At 41.0% G+C, this 18,816-nt stretch overlaps 3 protein-coding genes across 3 annotated transcripts in view; 1 reads left to right on the top strand and 2 right to left on the bottom strand.

Annotated features, from left to right (window-relative positions):
• fras1 (Fraser extracellular matrix complex subunit 1) overlaps nucleotides 1-5,715 on the bottom strand; it is a gene marked incomplete at its 5' end in the record, with an annotated part of 133,067 nt that extends 127,352 nt beyond the window's left edge. The window contains 2 exon segments of the mRNA XM_083673255.1: nucleotides 3,709-3,740; nucleotides 5,649-5,715. Coding sequence (XP_083529381.1) covers nucleotides 3,709-3,740; nucleotides 5,649-5,715 — 99 coding nt within the window.
• Nucleotides 5,716-7,110: 1,395 nt separating this feature from the next.
• mrpl1 (mitochondrial ribosomal protein L1) lies at nucleotides 7,111-14,474 on the bottom strand. Its single transcript, XM_083674247.1, has 9 exons — nucleotides 14,315-14,474; nucleotides 13,910-14,015; nucleotides 13,373-13,640; nucleotides 11,486-11,569; nucleotides 9,442-9,513; nucleotides 9,160-9,271; nucleotides 8,827-8,927; nucleotides 8,345-8,426; nucleotides 7,111-7,407 (listed from the first exon to the last, which is right to left on the bottom strand). The coding sequence occupies exons 1-9, from the start codon at nucleotides 14,343-14,345 to the stop codon at nucleotides 7,307-7,309; spliced, it is 957 nt and encodes a 318-aa protein (XP_083530373.1). The 5' UTR covers nucleotides 14,346-14,474; the 3' UTR covers nucleotides 7,111-7,306.
• Nucleotides 14,475-14,769: 295 nt separating this feature from the next.
• Nucleotides 14,770-18,603, top strand: imp4 (IMP U3 small nucleolar ribonucleoprotein 4). The gene is made up of 9 exons (XM_083673762.1): nucleotides 14,770-14,796; nucleotides 15,222-15,330; nucleotides 15,577-15,660; nucleotides 16,815-16,924; nucleotides 17,012-17,144; nucleotides 17,244-17,398; nucleotides 17,503-17,597; nucleotides 17,772-17,845; nucleotides 17,960-18,603. The coding sequence occupies exons 1-9, from the start codon at nucleotides 14,794-14,796 to the stop codon at nucleotides 18,070-18,072; spliced, it is 876 nt and encodes a 291-aa protein (XP_083529888.1). The 5' UTR covers nucleotides 14,770-14,793; the 3' UTR covers nucleotides 18,073-18,603.
• The last annotated feature ends 213 nt before the right edge of the window (nucleotides 18,604-18,816 follow it).

The raw sequence follows: 18,816 nt of genomic DNA, 5'->3' as shown, positions 1-18,816 counted from the left end.
CACGACTGGTCAACATTGTCTTTACAGACCAAAACATAAAAACCTGTAGAGGTAAAGCGTGTGTGTGGGAGTTTATTTTTCTTTTCTTTTTTCTTTTATTTGAATAAGCTTAACATACAAAGGTCCCAATGTGAATTTTCAACATTATTTGTGATGGTGGATTAGGCTTACCTCTGGTCAACATACACTCACCGGCCACTTTATTAGGTACACCTTGCTAGTACCGGGTTGGACCCCCTTATGCCTTCAGAACTGCCTTACTTCTTTGTGGCATAGATTCAACAAGGTGCTGGAAACATTCCTCAGAGATTTTGGTCCATATTGACATGATAGCATCACGCAGTTGCTGCAGATTTGTCGGCTGCACATCCATGATGCGAATCTCCCGTTCCACCACATCCCAAAGGTGCTCTATTGGATTGAGATCTGGTGACTGTGGAGGCCATTGGAGTACAGTGAACTCATTGTCATGTTCAAGAAGCCAGTTTGTGATGATTTGAGCTTTGTGGCGCGTTACCCTGCTGGAAGTAGCTATCAGAAGCTGGGTACACTGTGGTCATAAAGGGATGGACATGGTCAGCAACAATACTCAGGTAGGCTGTGGCATTTAAACAATGTTCAATTGGTACTAAGGGGCCCAAAGTGTGCCAAGAAAATATCCCCCACACCATTACACCACCACCACCAGCCTGAACAATTGATACAAGGCAGGATGGATCCATGCTTTCATGTTGTTTACACCAAATTCTGACCCTACCATCTGAATGTCGCAGCAGAAATTGAGACTCATCAGACCAGGCAACGTTTTTTCCAATCTTCTATTGTCCAATTTTGGTGAGCCCGTGTGAATTGTAGCCTCAGTTTCCTGTTCTTAGCTGACAGGAGTGGCACCCGGTGTGGTCTTCTGCTGCTGTAATCTACTTCAAGGTTCGACGTGTTGTGCATTCAGAGATGGTCTTCTGCAAACCTTGGTTGTAACGAGTGGTTATTTGAGTTACTGTTGCCTTTCTATCATCTCGAACCAGTCGAACATGCCTAAATGCATTGAGTTGCTGCCATGTGATTGCCTGATTAGGTATTTGCGTTACCAAGCACTTGAACAGGTGTACCTAATGAAGTGGCCGGTGAGTGTATGTTCAGTGTGGCATTTGATATGCATGAATCCTTCAATATATTCAGGCATTGCTAAATCCAATATCAAAAAACACCACAATTAGCTGATAAACCACCTCCTGGCTTAGTGATAAAACAATGTTATCTACAGTCCACCATAAAAAAAATATTGACATCAAAGAATATGTCTCTATCGTTGGATACATATTACAACATTGCTTGCATCAAACTCAAGTCAGAACACCAATGTCAAGTTAGAGACTCTGTGTTACCATACAGCTCACATCCTCTCCTAAAAGCAGTTGGTGTCATTGCGTTGTCCACGATTAGTTCTATTCCTGAGGTGGCCTATATTTTGATCGCTGCAGGGAGGATGACTTGCAATACCGGGAATGAATGCCCTGAAGCACAAGTGATATATTTGGACGTGGTGGTGCGCTGTGTTGCTCTGATGTGCAGGCTAGACTATAGTTCACTTTGATATGCCAGCGCACAGTGGTATGCCAGGACACTGTGAGGTGTCAATGGGTACCTTGATGCACAGACACACACATACACACACACATAGACACACACACACACACACATACACACAGGATATGTCAACCCAAGAGCACCGACCTTAACCCCGAGAAGGAATCTGTTGCCAACCATACCTTAAATAGGCCGCATGCATTCCTTGTTGTAAGGACGGTACACAACGGAGCCCAGGAGATGAGGGCATCGCTGAAGTTTACATGAGTGAGATTTGAATGCACAATGTCAGATGTAACATCGGCATTTTGCTTTGGATATCATTTGGTGACATCAGTCCTTGAGCCATTTTCACTAGGGTGGTAGGAGAACTTACCCAATTTGATTTATGATATTAATATGAATGTTTGTGTTGAGACTGCCTTGAGAGGGAGAGAGACAGAGTCATAAATACTTCAACTGCACACTGCTGTACAGCAACAGCCAAGTAAACCTCTACAGACCTCATCAGCTTGCCTGTCCAAAAATCTAAGTAAGACAAGTGTCTGCTCAGTGCATACACCCTCTTATGAGGAGGTAGCAAAAGAACTACACTTCTCTGTGCATGCACGCACACACGCACACACGCGCGCGCACACACACACACACACACACACACACACACACACACACACACACACACACACACACACACACACACACACACACACACACACTACACACCTCACACCTCACACCTCACACCTCACATCATGTGAAAGTACAACCCATACTTTCATGTGCAAATGCCTTGACCGGAGTCTTCAACAAAAGTATGAGTTCTCAAGGCTTCTGCTGTGACTTTAATCTGTGCGGTGTTTTTTTTCCCCCCGGTTGTACCCAACTCCAGGTGTTGGGGGGAGTTCTTCTTTTTGAACTCCAGAAGGGCCTCTTCCCCAAGTGTGTTAGAACATGCTTGGGCCTTCCACCTGCCCCCACCCCCCCCACTCCCCAGCCTCCAACCCCTATCTCCACCTCCCTTCCTACCCTTTTTTCCCTACCCTTTTTTTCATTGTGGAGTGGTGGAGTTAAAGAATGGAGAGCGTACCTTTCCCTACCACTCCTTTCCCAAGCAATGTTCTTACCACTTACACAAGAGAAGGAAACCTGCTGTTCTGCAGGCACAAACCTTAACTGTAATTACGTTGATCACACAGCAGCTGAGGCAGGAATGTGTCATTATCAGCCATTAAAACCACGTGTGAAGCAGCTTGGGAACCACAATCCTATCCCTGAGAACCGTGTTTAAGACTTTTAGAGAGAGATTACCAGTTGTTCCCAGTGAGAAAAGTGTGGTTTTGGGGAAAAAATAGCTGCCTTGTGTGTAATGATGTGGCTCATTTGCTTCAGAAGTGTTCTCAGTACAAACAAATGGTGTTTCCATCTCGTTAGCTGGGTTTCAACAAACCGACAATACCTCAACAGACAGGCTTTTGTCTACCTACTGTATGTGTATGACAATATCATGTTCAACCATTGAATTAAATTAAATTAAACCAAGTCTAGAGTGCTTATGATGGGAAATGAAAAAGATATTGAGATGTCAGCTGCTCATATAGAAACAAAACCGAAGAACGGCACTCAAAGGAAATCTATAGATAAGATATCCGGCAGGAATTAGTCTTTGCTACCCAGTTCCTGATCGATACGGTGTCTCTTCATCAACTTTAAAAGTCGTCGACCTTCTTCCACAAAGCTCTCGCCTCTAGTCATGGTGGTATCCTTTTAATAGGACCACCAGATCCTGTCAGATCCTCAGTCATCCCCATTACCATTCACAAAGTCAGCAGCAGGTATACATTATTAATGAGGCACATCTACTCAGCTACATCTCAGACAACAGGGTACATGAAACAAACCCCCATTGATAGTATGAAGACAGCGTCAACCCCCCCAACCCCCCCAACCCCCCCCAGGAAACACTACCTTGATAATGCTGCCATGAATAATGTATGAGCAAATACCCATCAGCCTTATCAAATGGGCCAGCAACATCATAACTCTGAGGCGGGAAGAGCCAATAGAAACATAGAGGGGATGAGTGTATGTCACATTATAAGAGTAAATAAAAGCTGTACGTACTGCATACAGGGACCCTTGATGGACACATGCTCCTGTGATGGGCGGGAAAGAGAGAGGGGAAGAAACAGTGTTAAGATCATTAAGAGTGCAAAGGTCATCTATGGACAGTGGTAAGCTTTGAAAGTTTAAGTCATAAGCACTTTAAATACTTTAGGCCTTGTGTATGCTCACATATGCTGTATACTACACTACTACCAGAGGTGTTATTTAAATTCCAAAAATGGATCGGTGGGGGATGCAGGCAATCTGGTCCAGAGGCTATGAATCTATCGATAAACAACTAGCAACACTAAAATATAATATTCTGTGTAGGCCTACAAAACTGTGTGTGTGTGTGTGTGTGTGTGTGTGTGTGTGTGTGTGTGTGTGTGTGTGTGTGTGTGTGTGTGTGGGAGCGAGATACATTTCCTCATAAAGTCTACTTGAATATGTTACTGAGTTTATGAGTTCAATTTCAATCTAATACCCTTGCGAAAGATATTCCTGAGCCGTTTTTCTGGTCGAAAAATGTATGTAATCTGACCTCTCAAAATGGTGATTATATGAATTCAAATCGGTTCAAATGTGTATGTTAATATGTTCTAACATAATGAACAGTATCACTCCAAAGGACACGATCTGAGTTAGTGATGTTGGTTGTTTCACTCTAACTTACTTAAAAGCCATGACAAATTGGCTGTGATTTTAAACAATGGAGTGTCCATGATTATCCTTGCTCAAATGGAAGGGTAAATGTTGAGAAAACAAACTCAAATGTAAGTGTGTACATATGCTTCAATGCATCTTGAATGGATCACAGCTAAGCAACTGAGAAATCGGATACTGAAAATGTATAATCCTGAGAGTTTAAAAGATTTAACACAAAAGCTGCGTTGGGAGTACAAGTGAACAACAGGAGTGTGGCACCGTAGTAAGGGTAGCCTTGAGTGAAAACATTACTTTTATTCGTTCCATATGCCGAATGATACGATTTGAACCATTTTACAAAAGCATCCGCTGAGTTCATTTGAGTTCGCTGTCATAAATGAAATGAAAATGTTGTTTGATTGATTGAATCATTTCAATAATGGTTGTGGTAATACCTCTCGTGCTGGTTTATGAGTTGAGCCTTATCTCTGCAAAGCTTTATCATGCCAACTGCAGTGCACACAACTGATATCAAAGAGGACACTATAGGCTCTGCACACAGCTGTATGGGCATAGTGTTAACATTTGAGAGTGAATAACATTTGATTATTTTGGATTCACTTATATTTATGAATGTAAGACACTGCAAATGAGACTTACAGGGCTTTCTCGTATTGCTCATTGTTTCAGTCTCATTAAGTCTGACTCTTCATTGAGATTAAATTTTGGCTTCCGAGATTACTCATTGATTGACTTTCAAACTGAGCAACTGTTCATGAGATAGGTGCAAGACAATGCCAAAAAAATAGCCCTAAACCTGACCATGGAGGTGTTATCTCCCAGCATTTAAACTTCAGTAAGAGGGAGGCATATGAGTTAATGTTTTAGAGAGCAATGATTTCCAATATGTTTAAATGACTATTATAGAATATGTGGGAATGCTTAAATGCTTCAAATGCATTATTCTAGTAATAATCACTCATTCTGAAATAGGGTATTTCTTGTCATAGCCGAAAGGATGGAGCCAAATTACTTCTGATCAATAGATGGGTGTCAAATTCTGCACATAACCTGTAGAACAATTTATAAATTAATTATTCTAAAAAGTGATGATAATAGTGGTCAAATCCTAATCTCAGTCTTATATTTCACGATTGGGTGAATATCATTTGATGGCTGTCTACAATACAATCAAATTCAGCTGGCACTCTTTATAGATGATTGATTTCTCTTTCCTATTGGAGATTTTCCTTTCCATAAACAATTAGTAAACTGTCAATTAATTTAAATAAATAGAGACAAAAAATACAAACCATTTATTCCGGTAGGGATGGTGAGAATTCCAGCCAAAGCGGCTACAAAGATCCACCGTAAACCCATGTTCACTGTATAAAAAGCATTAAATCCAATGGAGGAAAATGCTGTATATTTCTAGTTCAAATCAGAGCAATTCTCACATCTCATTATTGATTTCTTGAGGAGTCATATAAACAACACCAAGAAAAGTCTGCAGCGAATGTGTGAGCAAGAGAAAGAACACTTCACAAGTTACGCGCAAAGAGAGCAGGTAGAAGAAGCCCCTCTCCTCGTATCCACTTTGAAAAAGCGTTGCGGTCCTGAGGAATGCGGTCCAACTGTTCTTGGTCAGCGAAACTTCAAGACAAAACGCAGGTGTCACCGACCATAGACTTAAAAGCTGTACAGCATGACGACGAAAACTACTTTAGAAGCTGGAGAATTATAACTACCGCTCACTTGCCACAGTCGCTCTGCGCAAGCAGCCGACGTTTAAAGTGACTTGTAATGCAGTCCTCACTAGCCCGCTCCAAAACAGTAGGACGTCCCCTCCGCGCTGCACGGTGAATTTAATAGGAATAACTTGTGCGCTGTTTCATCGGCATACATAGCCCAAGAGATATTGCACTATTAGGCTAATACGTTTCACCACCTCCGTTTATTTTAATCTTTCTCATTCTATGATGTCATGTCTAAAACTGCTTCAACTGTGATACCAGATCATTAGGCTATACCTTCAGTTATAAATATGATATATAGGTTATCAACCATCTATTGATGAGACCTGGAAAAAACTTGTGTTGGGAAAAGCGCATTTGGCGGCTGGGAAATAGGCATACACACTTCCTGATGGGTAGGCAGGTTATGCTTTTAAATGCAAAGCCCACCAATGACCATTTCAAAGAGCGTGCAAGGTCCGAAGTGAGATTCCTCAGGGTCACGTGGGAGCAACCTGATCTTTAGTCAAGTCTTTTGTCCCATGCCAAGAAAGAGATCACAAAGACTTGTCTTTGAAAACAGTCGCCCAGTTATAGCGCGCGTAATTCCCCAGTCTTTCCCCAGACTAAATACAAAGTGGAAAGAAATAGGTGAAAATTGATTTTCTGCAGGAACTTTTTTTACACTATTAATCCAAACTTGAATACAATTGTGTTGTGAACTCCCCGACCTACAGACTTTTTTTTTTAATTATTTCAAAAGAAACATTACTGTGCAATGTTTTGCCAAGATGTGAGCAACTATATAGCCAAGTTACCAAAAGGTAGATAACAGTTGATTACCTTTCAACAGAAATCCAATAGAAACACTGTTGTTTTTTCTGGTGCACTGGCATTTCATTAAATTCAACCTCAGTAGAATAAGGTTAATCAGGAGTTGTTGTAAATGGTAATACTGCCATCTGGTGTTTCAGGAAATAAGTGTTCATTGTACCAACAAAAGTAGCCACTCAGTTCAAAGGTTCACACATGAACACATGGATTCAGCATAGATAAAGGCTTTATCAGGGGATGCAAAAGTATCTTCACATACATCCCAAAACGATTACACGCTTACAGTAAGCCCCATCGACATGTAATAGCAATAACAAGACATGTCCAAAGGTCCCAGGATACATTTGTAAGATTTCAATACAGTTACTATACACATGATCGGTCATACAACAAAAAACACAATCTCAGTCCTTTTTCTCCGGCTCTTTGGGTAGGAGCGCTTCACTTTTGAACCAAAGCCCCTCACTCATCTGACTGTTGACAATGGCCCGCACGATGAATTCTCCTGTGGGGAGAGAGGGAGGGGTGGGGGCGTCAGACACCAGGAGACGGGTGTAAACTGTGGTGCTTTAAAGATGACTCTTCTATAAGATAAGACATTTAAATTCCCATCCTTGTATTTCACTGCACTGTTGAGAGGTAAGCTAGTCAAAAGCATTTCATTGTACTGTTTATGCTGTCCTGTTGCATATGATAAATAAACTTTGATTTGATATTGATTTGAGATACCAGTCTGAGCAGCAGAGGTGTGAGATGTCCATTTAATTTGTGAGGGCAACCGAAATACTATGTAGATATGAAAACCTGATGATACTTTGGTTCAAACATAATTTAACTAGGTCTGAGCTCTGGCCTTGCAGTATTTTCTTGCTGTGTAATGCTTCCTGGCACAGAATCAAAACAGAGTTTCGCACACAGGTTTAGAAATACCCAGGTGGGTTGGATCCATCTCCTGCTCCCATCTAAAAAAAATCTTCCACAGCTATGAAAATTAGGGAGGTGGAGGGGTATTGAGCAACTTCAAACGACCACTAACAAAACAGCGTGGGCAAAAGAATGTCAGCGCAAGGAAACTAATTACACTCTTTCCAAGTCGCCCACGACAATTGTTCCTGCTCAACCCTTATCTGTGTTTTCCCCATAATGACATGGGTTTAAAAAGACAACAACCTCGTTGTAGAAATATACTCAAAGCCTGACGGATTTCGAAGCACAAATCAGGACCTGGCATGTAACATCTCGAGGAACAGGAACACTTTATATTAGAATCCTGTCACAGGACTTCTGCTACCGAAGTTGTGTAGCTCAACTAATGAGAAATCATAGAGTGTAGGATAGCATGTAGCACAACCTTGAAGATTCACTGTTATGGCAAATGAATCCCTGAGAGCAGCCAAGCTGTCATGTTCGTCAGTGAGAGGATGGTAGCTACAAGTACATACCGAAGCTGGCCGGTCGGTGGGAACAGACGTCGGCGATGACAGCCTGCATGTTGGCTAGAATGTACTCCTTGGGCATGTCGAGCTGTAGTGAAGAAAACATTACCTCAGTCAATTACATTGTGAACGACATTGGGGGGACATGTCCCGCATGGCTGCCTACGGTACATGTCTGCTCTGCAAGTACTCTTCAGCAATCTCAGCAATATTACTGCAATTCACTCCCTGCAAGTTCATTGGATTACTTTACTCAGTTCATTAATCTATGATGAGGGGCAATGTTCACTGTGCCCAGCATGCCGTGATGTACAGAATCAGTGAATCACATGCATTAAACATCACATGTTTTCGCTGAGGACTTCATTAAATGAATATCCTGAATTGATTGAAAATGGACTCAAATGGACTAAAAGAAGATGTCTAATGCTTTAAACTGAATCCATTTGAATCAATACTAGCAACAAAAACAGTCCCTACCGACTCACCGTGCCTACTCTGGTTATGACATAGCAGTCCCTCGTGACAAGGTATTCATGGCCAGTCTTGAACAACTCCAGCATCTTAGGAATGTCTACTCCAACAGATCCTGAAATAATGACAGAGAAAGAGAGAGAAGAAAAAAACATGAGAAGATGGTTTGCAAAAATCATTCGACTGGTTTTCTAAAGGATGAAAGCAATACAGTGGATGCCTGCCTATCAGATTTCACCAGCTCAATTCATTCACATCAGCGAGAAGAAGGCAATGATGACAGGCTTATTGAGATGCGCAACAGGTTGAGAGGTGAGGCGTGACCGGACCAGTGGATGGAGGGTTACCTCTCTTGCTTTTGGGAAACTTCTTCCGTAGTTTGTTTTTCAGAGGCACTAGTTTGGAGATGACGTCTGGTACGGCCACGTAAAAGTCTGCTTCTACCTCATCATCTAAGATCTGAAATTTAGCAAAAGAGAAACGCCATGGGTAACATGGACAAAGATCTGAGATAAATAGACACACAGACAGAGAGACAAATAGAGACACAAAGACAGACAGACAGACAGAGAGAGAGAGAGAGAGAGAGAGAAATTAGACTCTTTCTCTGTGATTGTTGGGTAACTCACTTTCTGCACGAGATCTGCTCCTCCCACAAACGCAGCTCCGCTTTCCAGGGCCACTTTGGCTTGATCAGGATCCTAAACAGAAACCCAACAGCATTACTCATTTAAATGGAACGGGACGAATACAAAGCACTATGGGGCAACTCCTGACTTGACATCTGTGTTCACAGCTGAAATTGTCACAAATATCTCTCATTATCATCAATACATCTTTAACCAGTCTGGTTCACATGCCCATACTTCAGATTAATTCCCGTTCATTGGTATCACACTGAGCAATTCTGATTAGCCTGGAACCAGCTGGAGTTGCTGCAAATTCAATGAAGGTTTTTGAAAGAAAAAATAATTAACATAGGCATTACTTTGGAGCAATTATTCAAGGTCAATCAAGAAAATTATGAAATGTATAACACATCAAACCATTACAGTTGGTGCCAACTATCTCCCGTCAGATTCTTTGCTGTTTCTTAAAAAAAAATAAGTTAAAATGTAACAAACTTTTATTCTTCACGTTTATTCATTTCATGTACAACAGTACAGAACAAAAACAATACATTCTGAAAGTAGAATTAAGCATTTTAGAATAAAACCTGGACATATGTGTTGGCACCCAAGAGCTAATACTTTGTTGCACGGCATTTGCCTCCAAATGCTTCTTGTAGGCATCGGTGAGCTTTGCTGCCTTTCTACTGATAATAAACATAACTCTGATCTGCATTGCCAAACAGCTCTCATTTCCTTTCATCAGTCACAAGAACATTTCCCCAGAAGGATTCCCAGATGGTTCTATGCCCCAATGAAACAACATTAGAGCTCTTTGGCCATGCAGATCAGAGCGATGTGTCCAGATGACCAAATGAAACATTCAAAGAAAAGAACCCCCTGCCCACAGTCATATGGGGGAGGTTGGACACTGCTGTGGGGTTGCTATGCTGCCTCTGGTACTGGCAGCCTTGAACATGTGCATGGCATCATGAACTCAACATGAAGATGATCAGGAACGAAACGTTCAACCCAGTGTCTAAACATTTCCAGTAGGACAACGACCCCCAAACATACATCCAAAAAGAACGGTTTGGAATTAAACACTGGGACTACTAGAGTGGCCAGCGATGAGTCCTGATTTGAATCCCTCCTAAAGACCTCTTCACCCCCACTCCCCCCCCGTAAAAGATTCTCTCCTGTTATTAAAAATAATAATTAAAAAAAATGTCCTTCTTCTAGCATTGTGACTGCCTATGGCCCCTGGTCTGAGCATTGATTACTTTATCTTATGACGACTGATGGAGAGATGATTCACTTACTTAAACAAATGTATTTGTTGTAAGTCGCTTTGGATAAAGGCGTCTGCTAAATGCCATAAATGTAAATGTAATGCAAATGAATCCCTTCGCAAACCTATGGCGAGACAGCAGTTGGTTGAAGGAACCCTTCAAACATCCAAGAATTGGAGCGGTTTGCAGCTGAAGAGTGGAGCAAATTGTCAGTAGAAAGGTGCAACAGGGGCGCTTAGTGGCGTAGCACACTAAGGCGCTTACCACGTAATCGCAAGGTTCCTGGTTTGATTCCGAACCTCGACCTATCTTGCATGTCATCCCTCCTCTCTCTCACCCATCCTTCCTGTCAATCTCTATCCCAATAAAGCACAAATGCCCTAAAAACATTTTTTTTTTTAAAAGAAGAAAGAAAAGGTGCAGCAAGCTCCCTGGTGGCCACAAGAAGCGTGTGGGGGCAGTAATCACCACCAAACTAAGTACTCTCTCTCCAAGCTAAAATGCTTAATTCTAGTTTCAGAATGTAATGTAATTGTTCTAGGCAGTTGTATATGCAATCAATAAATGCGTGAAGAACAAAAGCTTGTTAAATGTTAACATATTTTTTTAAGAAACAGCAACAAACCTGACGGTGCCAACAGAATTGACCCCGGCTGTATGTAGTGTACTTTGCTATGGCTAGGCAGAACAGATCTGACCAAGACAAAAAGAAGAGCCTAAAGGAAACAGGTGTGTGTGTGTGTGTGTGTGTGTGTGTGTGTGTAATAACCAACCTCTGTGAAGACTGCAACTTTGTTGGATTCTGTCTTGAAAGGGTGTGGTAAATGAACTGTGCTGACAAAGGGATCCACTTTTTTCTGGAAAAAGAAGGATATTCCAAGAGTCAATGCTAGCCAATGATCAATGATACTCCTTGCCAATTAAAGGATCTGGATTGAGCAAAACCATATTTGCAATTTGGGTCATTCACCCACATCAACACATGGCAAGTCTAAAATGTGTATTCAATCAAGTGTTAAATGCACCCCCCCCCACCATTAAATTGTTTATTTCACCATGAGTGGTCTCAATTAATTATGCATTTCAACATCATTTTTGCATACTTAACGAGGAGACATGTCAGCCCTATTTCACCGACAGGGACATTGAGCTTAAAAGGTATAACTAGGTTTGAAACAAAAACGTCATACCACGTAGGATTTTATACATGTAGACAGGCTGAGTGAGCCATGGATACAAGTAGCTCCTGATTCGCTGAAAAACTGTCTGCTTTTCATCTAAAATCTCACCTCAATTCTCAATTTCTTTGTTTAACATATGATCTTCTGATTAGGCTAAATGAAAACATACAGTGTGCCGTATTCACACCCCCCCCCCCCCCCCGGACTTTTTCCACATTTTGCTGCGCAAGAACCTGACTTTAAAATAGATTTAATAGACTTGTTTTGTCACCGATCTATGCAACATAACTTCAAAGTGAAAATTGGGTTTGAGAAAAGTTTACTAATTCATTAAAAATGAAAGGCTGAAATGTCTTGAGTCATTAAGTATTCACCCCCTTTGCTATGACACACTTCAAAAATGTTGTCAACAAGTCACTCAATAAGTTCAAAAAATCCATCTTAATGCAAAGATAATGGTTTATGTGATTTTGGAATGAATATCTTTGTTTTATAGGGTCTCTGATTTGCATAAGAATCAATTACACACTGTGTGGATCAAGTTGCTCAGGAATGTGACCCTGAGGTCTGGGGAGACTTACGACAGTCTACAACGTTGAATGGCGGAGGGGAAAAAGCACAGTCGATGGGACAACATCATCTCAGTAACTCTACAAGTGGCCTTAATGGGAAATAAATCTCTCACATCCATAATTGCAGCAATGAATTCAAATGATACAGCAAAGAAAGTGGCTGGAAATGCGTTTATTTGGTTTTACCACAAAGCATTAAGTTTAGTGCAAATCCAGCACATGCAATGCAGTTTCCGCACCATCCCTCGTGTGAAGAATAGTGGTAGCTGCATTAGGTTATGGGTATGTTCGTCACCGGCAGGGACTGGGGAGTTTATCAGGATCAATGTTGGTAGTGACAGCCTAATCAACACAGTGTGTAATTGATTCCTAGTGTATGCAAACCAGAGACCCTACAAAAACTAAAGCAATTCATTCCCAAATCCTTGCACTCATATGGACTCAATTCAACTTACTGAGTGACTTGTTGAAGACATGTTTGCATTTGAGCAAATTTTAGGAGTGCCATAGCAAAGGGGTGAATACTTATTGACTCAAGATAGCTTTTTTTCAGCTTTTCATTTTTAAATTAATTAGTAAGCATTTCTAAAAAATAATTTCCACTTTGACATAATAGGATATGTTGTGTATATCAGTGACAAACAAACATCAGTTAAATCTATTTTAAAGTCAGGTTGTAACACATCAAAATGTGGAAAAAGTCCAAGGTGGTGAACACTTACTGATTCACAGTATGTGAATTTGGCAACACTTAAAATTGAGTTGCCCTGTGTGGTAAAGTAATTACTTCAGCAACAACACTGCAACATGTTGGTGCATATAGTAAATTGGTGATTGCATGGTAAAAGAAGTTGAGCGGTGTGTATTATTACACAAGTCAATAACAACTGTCGTCTAATTTCCATACCTTTTTCTCTAGTTTCATGTCAAGTTTTAGATCCATGAAAACGGGTTGGTCCAGGGGAGTGTAGTCTACCTGTGTAAAGCTCTTTAGCATGTCGATGGCCACAGTAGCCTCGTAGACAGACCTGGGGTAATGCCTTATCATATAGACATCGTCCACGGGAACCCAGGCCGTGAGGCCGTAGGGTTTGTGGCGGTTTGTGTTGTCAATGACCTTCTTCTCTTTCTTCTCCTCTTTCACTTTGTCATCTTTCTTGATTTTCTTCGCGACCCTGTCGTGAGGTTAGAGCATATCAAATGTCTTAGATGGTTCTGTTTAGAGGCTCCCACAGTGAGCACTCGGTAAAGCCTAAATTGATGATTATACATTAGGCCCATCAGACAAATGATGCATCATGTAAACCCCCCCAGTTTAAAGCTCACAATATGTCATGTTCAGTCAAACTAACTAAGTGAAATGAGAAATTGGAGGAAATTGGTTCGCTTCAATGAGGTTTAGTAGTCTGCTAAAGGTCTCAAAAGCGGTTGGTGGTTAACTTACTTCACTGCTGCAAATGTCCTTACAGGGGGATGCCTGGATGCAACCGAGACACTTGTGCATGTTGGGCCACCAGCAGTCAGGAGATGTCTTTGACATCCTGCTAAGACTGAGAGAAACAAGATCGCAGTAATATACAAATGAGTCGGGACGTCCTCCTAAAATCGATACACCCTCGGAGAAAGATGATGTGACTGATGTGACAGCTATCAGTGGGTGTAACAGATATTGTGACCCGCTATTTAGCTAGCTAGCTAACTCAAGCAAGCTAAATTATGCCGCATACATATAACTCAGCCTATATTATTGCTGCACATAAGGATATTTACGTTTTTATCAGTGCGTGGCTTGCATTACAGTACAACAATTACTTAAAATAAGAAACAAGAAACAAACTCTGGAACTGACCTTTAATAGCAGTTCTCATGCACGTTGCCATGTTTACTTGACGTCTTAAGACATTAACATCCGTCTGGAAACTACCGCAAATAAAATGGGTTCCGGGCTGATGGCTTGACCAGAGATGTTTGGCCCAGTGGTGTCTATATATTTGCTAATGCATGCCAACCGGACTGACAGTCATACAATTTGTCTAAGATAAAAATAAAAAAAATAATCGCCTATGCTCAATATTAAAAAAATTCATCCTCGAACGGCACCAGCTGCAACTAGTTCGAGGACAGGCGAAAACTCCGCTCAACCGGGAGGAACGGCTGAGAACGGCTTGCAAATCCATCGCCATAGACAACATATTGACCAATGAGACAACGCTTAGAATCTACTAACCAGTTTCGCACATCTCTATTGGCTGATGGCACAGCCAATGAAAAATAGTTTTAGTAACTTCCTCGGTAGCCCATGTGTGTGGCTGCCATCTGAACAACAAAATGGTAAGTTTATCTATTTATCTTTTCACAATGTTCCTCTTATTCACATTTGATTATATATATATATATGATTATTGAACATGTCGGGTAAACGTTTATCGTGGTTAGCTACTTATAACACAACATAATCACCGCCGCAACACAGCAATTTTGAGCTGAGGTGTAGTTTTCATGTGCTGGCCACGAGTGTTGGTTTAGAGTAATCGCAAGATTAGCAAATAAAATGTAGCGAACTAACATCTTTATGCCATTCATACCAATATTGTGTGTGTGTGTGTGTGTGTGTGTGTGTGTGTGTGTGTGTGTGTGTGTGTGTGTGTGTGTGTGTGTGTGTGTGTGTGTGTGTGTGTGTGTGTGTGTGTGTGTGTGTGTGTGTGTGTGTGTGTGTGTGTTCTGTCTGTTCTGTCTGTCTGTCTGTGTCGGTATAGCTTCGTCGAGAGATGAGACTGAGACGGGAGTACCTGTACAGGAAGGCCCAAGAAGACAGAGTCCGGACTATTGAGGATAAGAAACAGAAGCTGAAATCTGCACTTGATGGTTAGGAGTGCATGCATAATCATTTAAACTATAAAACCCCTAGATTTGTGGATGCCTTATGTTAAATGCTTATCTGGGAAGCTAGATGCATATCTAATAATTAGTTTGACTAGTCTAGGCTATTTATTACTGGCCAAACAAAAGCTATGACTGTTTTTAATCTAGCTGTAGATGTGTACTTGACATGCATGTAGGAAAGCATATTCCAGGATCTAACGTTTTGGTCATTGTTTCTTTCTTTTTCAGATAATCGTCTCATCCCAACTGAGGTTCGCAGAGATGCTGTGGAGTTACAGAAATTACTGGAGTATGATGATGAAGGAGCAGAAGGTCAGTGACACAGTTCTTCAGAAGATGTATGGAATTCAGTACATCAATAGTCACTATTTTCTTCAAAAACGTTCTTCATCTCTCAAGAACACTTCACTGTTGTGACTATCCCAAGAAAAAAAGAAAACATAGGAGAAAACACTTCTGCAAAAGAAAATGTATTAAAGCAGTAATACGTCATTTTGAACAAAACTGAATGTCAGCCCTGCCACATAATGCTGAGGGATAGGTTGGAGAAATTCTATAATATTCAAATTCGTATGCGTAACTCTATATGCAATAACCGACAGTCTGTGACATCAACATGGGAGTTTTAACCATCTTTTTGAGCTATATAGTGTTTGTTTACATTTGTGTTGTGTGTAAACATTGGGTAAAGCAGCTGTATACTGACTTCACGAATTACAGATTGTAGCTTACACCAAAGTTACACCAGAACACTTCTATGAATCCAATCTGTAGTTGCTGTTCCTGGCGTTGGTGAGCCAAAAAACAAGTCCCCAAAATGTGCATAGTATGTCAGCCTCACACACGCCAGATGCATGCGGTTGATGTGTGGAAGATTGGAATCTCATTGTTGGAGATCACCGCATGGTCCTGGACTGCCACCAAAACCTCAGTTCTCATTAGGGGTGTTGCTTACCTCCCCTTGCCAACATAGAAATAAAACTATTGAGATTCAGGGGAAATAAAGGTTGTGTAAACATGCCAAAAATGTTCCTGATCAGATTGCAGTTAGGTTTGGATATCTGCCTATGTGGCTGAGCATGCTATTTTAATTTCGTGAAGCTACACTGAACTAAACAAAGACGCTGTTTGCTCAGTGCTTGGTTGCTCGAAAAAAGCGTTGAAACAACAGCCATTCAATAGATAGATATTTCCCCAGATTTTGAATTAATGGTGATTATTGTTTCATGCCCACTGGGAATTATGCAAGTCCCTCATATTCAGGTCGTACAGAAGCTTTACACAATGCAGACAATTCTTTGGGTAAAAGAAAAAAAAGGGTGAAACAGTTTTGAGTGTCATTGTCCTATTTTAGCACCTTTTTCCCCCCTTTTTCATTTTTCAAGCTGAGCTGTAGCGCGTTTGGTCTGCTTCTATTATTGATTACTATCTGTGACAAACCGATTGATAAAGTATTCTCTTTGCAGGTGTCAGCTCTCACATGGATGATGAGTATAAATGGGCAGGAGTAGAGGATCCCAAGGTCATGGTCACGACCTCAAGAGACCCCAGCTCCCGACTCAAGATGTTTGCGAAGGTCTGCTTCTTCCCTTTGTCACAAAGCACCTTCACTGAAATGACTGCCTTTTTAGTTGTGGCTGATGTATAACCTTTGCTGCTGCAGGAGGTGAAGCTGATCTTCCCAGGGGCTCAGCGCATGAACAGGGGAGGTCATGAAATCAGTGCCCTGGTTCAAGCCTGTAAAGCCAACAATGTGACCGATCTGGTCATTATCCACGAGACCAGAGGACAGCCAGGTACAGTCAGCTTTGACTTTACAATCTTATGTTTCTATCAGAAATACAACAAATAAAAAAGATAATAATTGAAATTGCTTTTGTTGCGTTTGTTTGTAGATGCACTGGTGGTGTGTCACCTGCCTTTTGGACCGACAGCGTACTTCACCCTTTACAATGTGGTCATGAGACATGACGTACCGGACATCGGCACCATGTCTGAAGCCTTCCCTCACCTCATCTTTCACAACTTCTCGTCACGACTTGGCCAGAGGGTGAGAGACTTGGTTGAGAGGACTCTCTATCAATACGAACCCTTATTATGTTGGTGCGTCCAAATGTTTGTGACAGCAATGGAAGTAATTCTGTCTCTGAACAGGTATCCAGCATCCTCAAGTATCTGTTTCCAGTGCCCAAAGAGGACAGTCGACGTGTTATCACATTTTCCAATCAGGACGATTATATATCTTTCAGGTAAGTATTTCCAGTTAGCATATAATGTACCTAAAGTTGAGCAGACAGTGCACATTCCAATATTGTTTCAAAACTGTTTCACCTGGTATTATGTTGTTTCTTATTAATTGAAGACCTTGACAGTTGTAACTCATCTTATATTGACTTAATATAAGTTACTGAATATAATTGCAGGCACCACACGTACAAAAAAACTGACCACAGGAATGTCGAGTTATCTGAAGTGGGGCCCAGGTTTGAAATGAAATGTAAGTCCATTAATTTAGTTAACCCTTTTCTGTACCTCTGTAAAATGTTGTTCCTTTTCTCTCAGCACAAAATGATAGATTGCAAAATTAATGATAACCTTTTGATGTCTGCAGTGTACATGATCAAGCTCGGGACCTTGGAGAATGAGAGTACAGCGGACGTTGAATGGCGCCACCACTCCTACACACACACGGCTAAGAAGAGGAAGTTCCTTAGCATTGAATAACTCACTCATCCCATGGAAAAAAGCCTAAACCTTTATGAACTGTTTTCACACTTTTTCAACAATCCTCTGATTTATATGGACATATGGCATCAGACTGTCAGAAGCTGTGGATAATGTCATGGCAAAAAAGACTGCCAGGAAAGCCTTGTATGACACTCACTCGGCATCAAACTCCTCTCTTGTTTAATGTTTCAATTTTAGTCAGTTTTACAGTGTTTCCTTTCAAGATGGCTGCTAAACTGTCCATTTACCTGCACAGTAGCCATTCCATATCAATACATATTGTAAACTCAGAGAGACTCTACTATGAGATTTAAAATAAAATTGGTTTTCTTCATTGTTATACTTGACCAAATACTATGAATCACCTTCCTTCATGATGACTGTCAGCCATACATCTCTATTTGACATACATCCCCAGCTGTGTCAAAAGTAAATATCTCAGAATGTGCTGTATTTCGTGTATGATGGTGGTCTCTTTCTTAAATTGTGTTTACTCATAGGATCCAATTAAACATACTTTGTCACTTGTAGGATTGACAGCCTCTATTAATACCAATACCACATTATGTGTTTTGTTATTTTAAATGCAGTAAAAAATCTGGGTTCATATGTTGACCAATCTATTGTAGAAAGGGGTAACAGAGTTTCTGAAATTATTATTATTAAAACCAATCTTTTTACAGTCCACATTCGGTTTTCATACAAACCCCCCAAATGTGGCTACTTTTTAATATTATGGGC

The sequence above is a fragment of the Argentina silus genome (assembly GCF_951799395.1).
Source record: "Argentina silus genome assembly, chromosome: 7".
Lineage (NCBI taxonomy): Eukaryota > Metazoa > Chordata > Actinopteri > Argentiniformes > Argentinidae > Argentina > Argentina silus.
Note: the sequence above shows the minus strand (reverse complement) of the source record. Positions and strands in the feature narration are given on the sequence as shown.